At 35.8% G+C, this 11732-nt stretch overlaps 2 protein-coding genes across 5 annotated transcripts in view; one reads left to right on the top strand and one right to left on the bottom strand.

Moving 5' to 3' along the window:
• Window positions 1–2891: 2891 nt before the first annotated feature.
• Window positions 2892–11732, bottom strand: part of RB195_000160 (uncharacterized protein) — a gene marked incomplete at both ends in the record, with an annotated part of 31037 nt that continues 22196 nt past the window's right edge. For 2 of the 4 annotated variants that reach the window (XM_064196342.1, XM_064196343.1), the window contains 12 exons: window positions 2892–2916; window positions 3003–3145; window positions 3282–3327; window positions 3552–3635; window positions 3701–3818; window positions 5195–5273; window positions 6559–6659; window positions 6750–6845; window positions 6932–7060; window positions 8622–8693; window positions 10127–10213; window positions 11633–11674. In XM_064196342.1, the coding sequence (XP_064052221.1) occupies window positions 2892–2916; window positions 3003–3145; window positions 3282–3327; window positions 3552–3635; window positions 3701–3818; window positions 5195–5273; window positions 6559–6659; window positions 6750–6845; window positions 6932–7060; window positions 8622–8693; window positions 10127–10213; window positions 11633–11674 (1022 nt within the window). Of the gene's footprint in view, window positions 2917–3002; window positions 3146–3281; window positions 3328–3551; window positions 3636–3700; window positions 3819–5194; window positions 5274–6558; window positions 6660–6749; window positions 6846–6931; window positions 7061–8621; window positions 8694–10126; window positions 10214–11624; window positions 11675–11732 lie in introns of those variants that run through there. The other 2 variants (XM_064196341.1, XM_064196340.1) reach the window with 2 other exon arrangements.
• RB195_000161 (uncharacterized protein) lies at window positions 5479–5904 on the top strand (the record flags this gene model as incomplete). The annotated part of the gene is made up of 1 exon (XM_064196344.1): window positions 5479–5904. The coding sequence occupies one exon, from the start codon at window positions 5479–5481 to the stop codon at window positions 5902–5904; it is 426 nt and encodes a 141-aa protein (XP_064052224.1).

The following is an 11732-nucleotide window of genomic DNA, read 5'->3' as shown; positions in this document are numbered from 1 at the left end:
AGTACACGTACAGTATCCTTCTAGCAGAGGATTGAAAGAAGCGGATGATGAAGTTGTTCAATTGAAGAATATGGGAGGGAAAAAAAAGAGAAAAGAATCAAATAGATCGATTATTGATGATTTAATTAAATTAGGTCTTTCGTTCCACCGAACTCAGGTGTTTATGAGAATGTTGTTGATCTTATCGCTGCCCTAATCATACCTGCCAGTGCTTACCAACTTTAACTGTGCAACTATGTATACTGTAGACTGTACTGTATTTTACTGCTTTAGTTCATCGAGCTATGTACGAATTCAATAAATAAATACATTGCTATTTACTAATTACTAGTAAATCAGCGCTTTCTGTAGTATTTTTCTTGCTTTTCAGGATTTTAGGTGTTTAGTAATGTTTGTATGGTTTTTTTTCTAAATCTACTTGTTACACATCGTTACACATTGTAACGAAAAGGAAAAAATTTACGTGTAAATGATTCTGGTGCATTTTTTTTCCATTGAATAAATTTTTTAAAATCTACCGCTTAAAACACGCTTATTAATCCCGAAGCTGAGCTGTAGTCACAAGATAGGTATTGATTTTTCCTTTTCCTTTTTTTTAACAACCAACGTTTTGGCGTTGCATAGTCAGATCTTTGAAGGTGTTCGTAAAGAAAGATCGATAACAATCTAAAGGTATAGTTCAAGCTAATCAATAAAAAGATACGTGTTGATTGTACGAGGATTCAACGGACAGGCCACTAATAAAATTTCAAGTCGAAACCTTATTGGGACAACAAGGAAACATAAATAAATCTTCAATAAGAAAACATAAATAAATCTAATTCTGTGGATTGTTTCACAATGGCTGTTGATTTTTGAGAATCGCTGTCTTTAGGAACGTAAGGTACAGGCATAGAAACGTTTAGTTACGTTACGTTACGTTCAACATTTACGAACAGAAAAAAAGAGTTATTGATTTTTTATCGGAGTTGGTAAATCCACAATCGTTTCATAAACGAAAGTGCATCCGTTTCGGATCGGAGCGGTTCAGATGCAAATATAAGAAGTGCACAGGAACCTTGAATAGAGTAAATAAATAAATAAATAAATAAACAAACAAATAAATAAATAAGCTGTATATTATATATTTATATTTATATTTGTTATTATTATTTATAATTTTATTCGTTATTTATATTTATAATAATAATGATCTACATACAATCAATGCAATAATAAAACAATTCAACAAGATGCTCAGATTCAAAGACAGTCGAACATGGACAATACTTGAATAAAATATTAATTGAATAAATAAATAAAATGATCCAGGGGAAAATAAATAAATAAATAAATAATAAAATAATTTTGATTAAGAAGAATTCAGAAAACAACGTGAAACGTGATGAATAACAGCAAGAAGAATGATGTTTCCGCGTTTCGTGAAATTCGCGGAAATCGATCGATTCCTCCCAGAGAAATCGTTGAGTGATCCGAGAGGAATAATCCTTATCGATTGCACCGATTTCCACGCCATATCGTCGGTGGTTCCATTTGGTTGAAAATGAGGCATGCGAATCCCTCATTGAGGATCATTATTAAAATCACTCGGGTCAAATGTAAACATCCGTACCGATGGATGTGTAAGTGGTCCAAAAAAACATAGTATTTTGTTTACTTATGAAGAATTCTATTGAACCAGATGCAGACCATGTCAGGATATGATCTACATACAATCAATGCACGATCAATGTTCGGTAACAACCTTTTCCAGTGATTGTTGGTTGCAAACTCGATCCTTTCTGTTGCATTCTAGGTATTTTAGCGCTGGACGTGATCTTTTCCATTGCATTCCAGAAATTTCTAGGACAACAGTTCCTGCTGTTCACACTATTTGGCGAATTTGCTCACACAGTCACACTAATAGTGTGGAAAACTCGTTACTTTTTTTTTCATGATCTAGAACATTTCTTTCGAATAGTGTTGAAAAATATTTCACCAAAGATAAGAGATCAGGAACATTTTCAATTTTTCCACTATCTCTTGAACCTTTAAGGGATCATTCTTTTCTCGTTCCTCATCCTTTCATCCTAAGACTCTTTTCGTAGCGATTTGAACACGCTAATAACTAAGAAATCCCTTGGATTGGTAAATTTTTAGGAAAGAGTTACTTCGAATACACTATGGCCTACTCAATTATCCCCTGTAGTCCTTGTGATCCCGAAAAATTGCGTGGGAAACGGAGTTTTTTCCTACCAGCTACGTTAGAACGCGCACTCTTATGCACGCTCTAGTCCTTCGAGCAACTTACTGCATAATTTCAGTTGAATAGGCCCCTGAGGAGCCCCCATTGATTCCCGACCGCTCGCACCTGGATGCGGTGCGTGTGCAGGAGCTGCGCGTTCTGACGTATCTCGTAGGCACTAAGGCCGCTTCTCACGCCGTTTTTAAGGATATTTAGAGGAAATTGAGCAAGAACGCATTCATATTCGTAACCTACATCCCAAACTCTATGCTCTCCATCAGGTTTCCACTAATTTCGCAATAAGCTTTCCATCAAAAAGTGCAGCTGTAGTTAGGAGTTTTGTCACAATTAAAAGACCTACTGTGGGAATTACAGCAGAGTGTACCGGAAATCATTGAAGAATCCAAAATGAGAGTTTTATGTGGTTATTTCATAAAGAAATCATGTAGGAGAACGGATCTAAATAGCTGTTGCGTTGCGGCAGCGCAGCGCGGTCACCGGGTTGAACGGATTCGGCGTGACTACACAATGGGTGATCATGTAAGCTTTTTGGTTAAGTAGCAATAATCATATTAATACATATTTTATTAGATGTTTTAACAAAAAAAAATTTAAAAACACAAATCAATCAACAGATTTTTTGAGTTGAACTGCGATGTCGAGGCTTCTATTTCAACAGCTCCGAGTATTTTCTGAAAAATATTCAATAGGATCGATGTGAGGATCAATACACATTTTTTCTTTGCTTCCAAAAATTTTACAGTATAAATCGACTCACAATCGACAAATTCTGTTCTGGATCCAATCGGTTAAATCATTCAACGTTCCAGTGTATGATTTCACATTTTTCTCACCAAATATTGGTGTTAGAGTTGGTGCAATGGTGTCTGTGGTCATATCAATTGCCAGTAGTTCGTATCCCTGCATAAATTTTCCTAGCAGTTAAAGGCAAAAAAAACTTGTTTCAGAGTAAAAAAAAAGAAAGAAAAAAAAACAGCAACGAATGAAAAAACAAAACAGCAAAAAAAGAAGTGCGTTCTGAAAAGGCATGGAGTACCTTGCTATGAAGGTTTGTGTAACCGTCCTGAATGCTGTCATTCGACCTGAAACAATCCAGAATTATCTGGAAGGGAGTTAATCAAAAAAATTTTCCTCAACGACTGAAAAAATTTTCCTCAACGACCCTACGACTACATGATACCAAAAGTAAAGACATTGGTCAGGCAAACCTCAGCTCTTTTCCATGAAATTCCCAATGAATCTACTCTTTTTATCCATAAATAATAACAAATAAATAAATAATAAATTAAGAGTTCAAAAAATATACCGCTGTCCCATGAAGACTACAACAAATGGAGGTCCACAACAAGTGATCGAAGATTCCGGGCTACTTTGATAACCTTGCAGCGATCTAAGGTGAAAACATATTTTATTTTTAAAAAAAAATAATGGCTAACCAAATACCGTGCAACCTACTCTCCAACATTCAAAATCATTTGGCCAAAATTGTCGTCGTCAACAATTTTGTTAAAATCACTGTCGATATCCGCGATGTTTCGAGCGTCTCCACCCGAAATATAAGTTTCAGCCATACCTGAAACGATGCTTTCTTCGAAAAGATTCGAAAGGCAGTGGAAGAAAAGGAAGAAAAGGAAGAAATATGATGTTAACTCCAAACAGCATGGAATGCAAAGTACAGTTGATTGCTTTTGTAACTTTTTTTTTAAATTTCGCACATCCTTGAAAATTTGTTGCTATTTTCCTAACAGGAAGAAACTGTAACTCTAGTCCACAACCACGAAATTCCCCAATGCAAAGCTTTGAAAAACGCTTTGAAACTCAAAAAATCAGTTCTATTCCAGTAAAATCTGCTTGAGTTGTGTAAAAATCTTTCCTCTAAATATGATCCACCTGTTTCCTGTAATTTTCCGACGAAAAAAAGGAAAGTTCAAGAATTTTCCCAGATGTTTTTTTATGCATAAAGGATGCAACGCCGATGTGTCAAGTGAGTGCTTTTATATTTCCAGACAAATCTGGTACCAATTTATTGACCCCAGAGGGATGAAAGGCATGGTGAGCACTAGCAGGATTCGAACCATCGATTGACAGGTCGTGCAGTCACAGCGGAACATCTTAGCGACTGCGCTAAACCCGCTCTTATAAAAAAAAAAAACAAAAAAAAAAATCTTCTCCAAAACTTATCTTGCTAAAGTATGTGGATCACTTCAATAACTGCATACCACTGATCTAGGAAATACTCGTCCAAAGCAGTAGATTTTAACTTTTCATATTGGTAAAATCTTGCATTTCTTGTCAGTCATTGCAGTGCACCGTTTGTTTGGGACCTTATTAGAATCATTCATGAGACCCACTGATTTGAAATTTATTCGTTCACACTAACCCACTCCTTTGAAGATCCGAAACTTCAATTTTTTCTGAAAAAAATTGGCCTCAATTTGAGTTTTAACCAAGCTATAGCTTTTATTTATCCCTATTCTATGTGTGCTACATTTATGGAGGATTTTTTTTACTAGAGCTAAACCAAGCAAAAATTTACAGGCTTCTTTTCAAGAATTGTTTTTCCACAAAAAGAGTGCATCCGTTTCTATGAAATGGGTTGCAACATCTTTTTTTTTTAACTATCTACGCGGTGTAATCTAAGTTTTTAAGAAGTATCTAGAGAAAATTATTGGCAAACAATATTTTTTTGCCAGCGATCTTATTTCATTTAAAGTTAGATAGAGTTCTCTTAAACAATAGGCTCGTTTTAAGTCCTTCATCAAATAACGTTCTGATTCTTCTTCTTGGCAATCAAATACAATCAAATACGTCAAAAATGTAAATGCTGCATGCTGCTAAAGGAATTAGCTTGGATTTTTTATCCGTTCAAAAACAGAAAAAGTGATTGAATTTGGAATAAAAACATGTTCCAAGATGCACACACAGTTAAAAGTTTTTTAATCAACTAACCTGATACAACGAACCTCGTCTGCTGTTGTCCACTTCCCAGATCAAACTTCTGCGCAACATTTTGTATCACATTTTCTTGCTGGAAAAAAGAAGAAAACGCTGGTAAAACCAGATGGTGGTGAAGTTGAAAAGACAATTACGAGTAAGTGTTTAACTCAACGCATGACAATATTATCCCTGAACTTGTCGGAATGGCCTTCGGCCGTCTTATGAAGACAAAGATGCCGATATGACCACTATTGTTTATAGAGCGAGTCTACCCATCCGCAATTCGCCCCATCAAGATGTACGGATCGGAGACTTCGGCAGCACCGTCTACGGTGATGGAGAGGCTTGAGTGCACGGAACGAAAGCTGCTTAGACGGCTGCTTGGCTACGTTTGGCCTAGGGTATGCCATAATGAAGAGGTCTACGCGGAAATCGATATGGTGGACCGGCGGATGACAGGCGGAAGATGTCAACATCGTGCACCGCCATCGAAATTGGCTACGGAAAATCGTCTTCGCTTCTTTGATCATCTATTGAAGAAACCGGCAGATCGCCTTGTTCACCGAGCCCCGAGAAGTCTGTCGGTTTCAAGCTGGAAGAAGCCACCTGGCCGAAAACGAAAGTTCTGGACTGAGGAGGTGGAAGAGGACCTGAGGACGCTCGGTGTGGATAGGCAGTTCAGGCGAGACGGTAAAGTTTCGCAGGATATGGAAGAGCGATGAATGGATTGATTCTGTGCAAGCCCTTGGAGAAGATTGAGAAGGTTCCTAGCACAAGGGCGACACATTCGGCGAACACGCGGACAACTGCCTCAGGCGATAATATCACCCTATCGATTCAATCCAGTGAAATCATTGTATCAATCACTCAATCCCCTTTTTCAAGAAGGTGAGCGGCAGCGACAATTAAAAAATCCTTGAGTACGGCTCTAAGGTTATAGAGGTCTTCGAAAGTTTTATTCTCGCGCAAATGTTGCTCTAAGGCCCGGAATAAGTGATACTCCGATGGGACAAGGTTCCGGTTAAGGTGAGGCTGAGGCACGCTCGCTCAGCCCAGTCCATCCAGGAATTTCCCTGTCACGTTACCATATGAGGTCCCGTGTTTTCAAACAGCAACGGGGCTTTTTGTTTATTTTTTGAAAGTTCATTTATTTTACTCATTTTTTAATGCATTTTTTTTTGCCCATTGCATCGGCCTCTGCAGGAGGAATTGGAGTTACTTCATGTGGAGATTTGCGTTAGCTGCTTGATTACTCTCCAGCAGCTCCTCCCAGGACAAAACATCTTGCAAGACCCAGAATAAAAACCAATCGAAGGACCGAAGAAATATATGGAAAGAACCGACACAATTCCATTTCTACGATGCAATGAACTTACCGAATTCAGGAACATGGAGGTAGGATTTGATGCGTCTATCAAAAAGCTAATCATAAACGTTGTTGTTGCAGGGAAACAAACCGGAGGCGGACCCGTACTTCCTAATAAATAAAATAGATCAAAATAAAATAAATTAAATTAAAATAAAATGAAACAAAGCTAATATATGTAGGTTTAACACGAAAACAAACCGAAAGATGTAGTTTCAGCGAAAGATGATGAGGTCGGTATGAGTGGAGTTGATGAAGCGTATTTATTCGTGGATGACTTTATTGGTGGAATCGAAGCTGTAACGGGAAAACGTTATCGAAATCAAGCGCTCAGCTTCTGAAAAAAGGTGATTTCTGGTGGTTACTAGCTGAGCCCGTCTTACTGATTTGCGTTGACGATTTGATTTGCGTTACGGAGCTTGAAATCGGCAACGTGGAAATCCCGGAACCAGCTGTTGTTTTTTGCGCGACAGTAGAAGTAATCCTGGATGTTCCACTTGTGGTTGTCGACACTAAATTTGTTGCTGACTGATCTGCTTTATTAAAATACCACACTATATGCAGAATATATATATATATATATATAAAGAAAAATTAATAAAATAAATATAAAATATAATATAAATATAAGAAAGTTTAAAAAAATCTACTTAAAAAGTCAGAAATCGAATAAAGTGGATGTCTGGCTTTAGAGAGTTTAGAAGAACTTTCTTTAGAAGAAATCAAAAAATAAAAACAAATATTTGTTCGGGCTTTACTACCAAGAGATCTTTTTTCGATGTATAGAAGAAATAGATCAGAAACTTGTGTTTGAATCCAAAAAAAAATGGTAGTGTGTTTGAATCCCGGAGGGTTTTTTTTTGTAGGAATTTCTCAAACAAAAATCCTGCAAAAATCTTGAATATCGCTATTAATTGGTCGGAAGTCGAAGAAGAAGTATAATAGAAGTGCGGAAAGAAAAAAACCAAAGAAAAAACAAGATGTGTTTACGTAAAAAAAAACAAGATGCGCATTTCTGATACTTTCGAAACTTTTAGACCAAAAAAATTGAATAGAGAAAATTCGTAGAGTTGAAACCTACCGGTAAACAAACCAGGGGGATTTGTTTAAGAAAATCACGTACATGGTGCTGTTTTCCCGTTGAGGTTTTAACATTAACCTTACTTTTTTTTCTCTTTTTTTTTGAACTTTTTTAATTCATTCACTCTGATTTCCATCGATTTTCTATCGTATATCGTCTTTTTCTCCAAATTGATACGTATTTAAGCAACACATCCTATTCACATCAAATCACAAACTTATCAGTCATAAATTCAGATTTATGGCTCTTATCAGCGGAGAAGTGAACTGTGGAGGAGTCTTTCATTGTGCGAAGCACTCGCATTCGATCAGTGCCCATATCCTAGTTTTTTTTGTTTTTTTTTTGTTTTTTTTTTCGTTAACTTAACAATTATTGAACAAATAACTAATAATACTCGGTAGAAATTCCTAAATACTCAAGAAGATTAACATTTTCAACTTTTACACAAACATTTCAAAATGGGAATTAGATTCAGCTACACTTGAAGCAAGGGTATGTAGAATTGCTATGAAAATAATTATATAAAAAAAAATAAAATAAACAAATAAAAAACATGAATTTTGACAAATGTTATCGAGTTTGATTCTGCTTGTTTAAAATTAAATTTGATTTAGTTTAAAGGACGAATAAAAAAAGAAAAAAAAAGAAAAAAAAGAAAAAAGAACAATTTCTTGTTGATGTGAATAATAACGAATTATGTAGAAATTATCTCTTCTATTCATTTCTCCGTCTCTTTTACCTCGTTTTACTTCAGTATCTTCAAAATTGCTGCATTATGTAGATCTAATAGATAACCAAAGAGTGAAAACGCAATTAAATCCATATTTTTTTCTATTTTTTTTTTGGATTTTAAATTCTGACGGCAGCGATCGGGACCGTGACCTTTTAGTTAAGATATAATAGTCCAACTACTTTCAGGAATAGTCCTCTCTTAACTCTGAGTGAGGTTAGCCGGTTACAATGGCAAGAAAGCAAAACATGAGTGATACAACCTGGAACGGATCGAGCTGTCGGCGTGCGCGAAGTCGTTTGCTGCGAAGTCGGTTGCCCATTAGACGTCGTTGCTAAAAATTACAACTTGAATTTTTTTTTAGATTTTGCGACTGCCTAATGCTCCAAATGGAAAGTACTTGCGTGAAGTGAGATGACTATCAAAGGTGCGAGTTTAACCAATTTCAATCTTCACTCCGAAACGTTTCCCTTTTTCCTTGAAATTTTACAGATTGTTATTTTTGCATTTTTTTTAAATGATGGTCTATTTGTTTAATGATGCTTCATAGCATATCGGAAAAGCAGAAATAAGCAGTAGTTTATTTAGGTACAAGAAGAGATCTACATACCGTTATGGACCAAGTTATTTAGCCTTATGGTCATCATACTTGTCAGCAAGAAATGAAGGGAATTATTTACGGCTGGAGTAAGTGGTAAATAATTAACTTTTATGCAAAAATATTAGCATTATCATGTGTTTCTGCATGCTTACTACGAATGTTCAGTGGTTGTGCAATAATTACTCAGTTAATTAATTAAGAAATCCAGTAATTCTTTTTTTTACAGAATATTTCTTTAGGTGTATAGTCGCCACAGAATCTGTGTTCAGGCGAGATAACGCGACATATCTCCAGTGAAGAGAGGCACGAATACTCCGAATAAACCTCACCAATGCTCAATATATTATATCATACCCGAAAATATCTTAGGGAAATTTTTGGAAAAAAAACACTGATAGAAAACGCCGTACATCGATGAGCGCAGCAGATAAACAGGACGACAGACGCGCCGTGGACGCGTCGCCTCGGTTGAACGAATTTGGTATGAGCTGTAGTATTGTCTTCTTCCCCATCTTGAAGAAGATAGTACAGCGAAAGAGAACCTGCAGTACTCATCCGGGAAGGTTCTGCTTGGGAAAAAAAACCAAGAAGTCTTTTCCGCTATCATAATGCTTCCTCTTTTTTTAAAAGTTCACCATCAAGGCCTTGATGGCGATATGATTGGATTGATGAAGTTGGAATAAAGAAATGTCTCATATTTTAATGAATGTTTTTAATAAATATTGCTTGTGTTAGGGTGATGAGATCAGTTTCTGTTGAATTGAGCTCATTGTGCTGTATTGTATTCCATTCTGTTATTTTTTTTGTATTGTTGGTTCAACAGAAGATCTACCGAGTCTTTGCATAAATTACACATTTTTCTGAATTACCTTTAAAGTAAGGACACCCTTTTCACGCCTAAAATATTTTCTGGTAGACATTAAATGTCTTCGAAAAAAAAAGTTCAAAAAATAGACATAAGTCATACGATAAACTTCCTCTCCAAAATTCACCTGCCCATGAAAAAGAATTCTTCTCCCAGTGCCATATTGTTTATCGGATGACTTCTGCCCATTTTTTCCACAATAATTTACGAATTAAATAATAGTATCGGAAATTTTCTGGGCGTGTTTCAAAAATTCCGCAAGCTGCTAAAAAGAAAAAAAAAAGAAAACACAAAACTATACCTTTAGAAGTTCTTTCTGTAGTCAATAAGAGTGTAGTTGGAGAATTTGTGACCGATGCTGTTGTTGCTCTTGTTGTTGTTTTTGTTGCTGTAATTAACTCCGGAATTAATTAATTTGTAATTCCAGTACATTTTACAAAAGTATGCATTAGTGTTGTGAACGAAATTTTCGAAGTGATTCGTATTCGGAAAACTTTATCTCTTCTTACATGATGAACATAAATCCTTGAAAGAAAATCGTTGGATTGTTTTGGATTTAGTAACTTTGAGCCTAAGGATCGCCATTGTAGTGATTAGCGATCAGCGCAATCAGTCGCAAAAAGTAAGCATAGGTGGATGACTCATCAAAAAAAAAATGGAAAAAAGAAGAAAGCGATTTGAAGTGTGGAAAGTAGCACAATTAACAAAGCGGAAAGGATTCGGACAAAATATTTTGGAATAATTACCTCTTATCCATAAGTTCTTCTCATACTGAATAAACTAATTCCTAACTTGGAAATGAAACTCAAATATAAAAATAAAAATTGGAAACAGAAACACTGATTGGTCCACAATCGGATAAAGATAGGATTTACACGAAAGAATGGAAACATGAACTGCTTGGCCACCGCCCGTCCAACCGAAGTTTGGAACGAAGCTCGAGGTTAAGCAGAAATTTTTCCACCACGAATTTGAAGCAGCAAAAAAACTTAGAAGTCTCAGAAGAAAGAACTTAGAAGTAACTCTTAGAAGGAGAGTTACAGTATCCGATAGACATGAGAAATCTATAGAAGGGTACGTACACATTCGTTCAAAGCCATCAGCCCCTTCTACCGGTGTGCGGATTTCCAACGACTTAGCCGAAGATCCACAAAGATGAGAAAAAATTTCTATTCTACCCTTAAAAAACATTCCCAGCAGTGTATCTTTTCGTTTCGGAAAAATCTCCAATTCTGGTCAAAACCAATTTATTTGTTCTATCTTCTTGCGGAAACCTCTGGATCGGTTCCACAATCCTTACGATGATTTATAGATCCACCAAGGCTTATCTCGTCGACTGAGAAAAAAAAATCTCTTTGATAGAAATTTGTATTGGTTGATTGACTGAAGTTGATAGTTTTTCTTTCGTGATTTTCCGAGTATTATTATAAGTGTTTTTTTTTTTATTTTATTCCACTATATTTATTCTATTTAGGTTTTTTATAGAGGGTATTTTCGGAAAATTTTTCCTATTTGTTCCAAATCTGTTCTAACTAGCACACTACTCAATGTTCGCAATTATATCTCTAAAATTTATTGTACTTTTTTCCCTTTTTCTTTTTTCTTAAATTGTTTGTCTTGATTTTTTTTAATTTCTAACTTTTCTTTCTCTCTTAATTTCTTCGTAATCTTTTGCTTTCCTCTTACATTCTTCGACGCTAGAATTATGAATAAATACATGTGTTTATAAACTATCGCTGCATAAAAGCTTTGTAAACAGGTTAGCAACTTCAAAGACACTGATGAAGAGAATCTTCCAATTACTGACCAGGTTTCTTCGTTGACGTTGAGGTGGTCGAGTCTGTCAGTGCTGAAATTATTCCAAATAAAACTAGAAAAGTCTCGATCCTTCACCTTCTTTAAACAAA

This window comes from Necator americanus, chromosome IV (assembly GCF_031761385.1).
Source record: "Necator americanus strain Aroian chromosome IV, whole genome shotgun sequence".
In the NCBI taxonomy this organism is placed as follows: Eukaryota; Metazoa; Nematoda; class Chromadorea; order Rhabditida; family Ancylostomatidae; genus Necator; species Necator americanus.
This window is presented reverse-complemented; position numbering and strand designations above follow the sequence as displayed.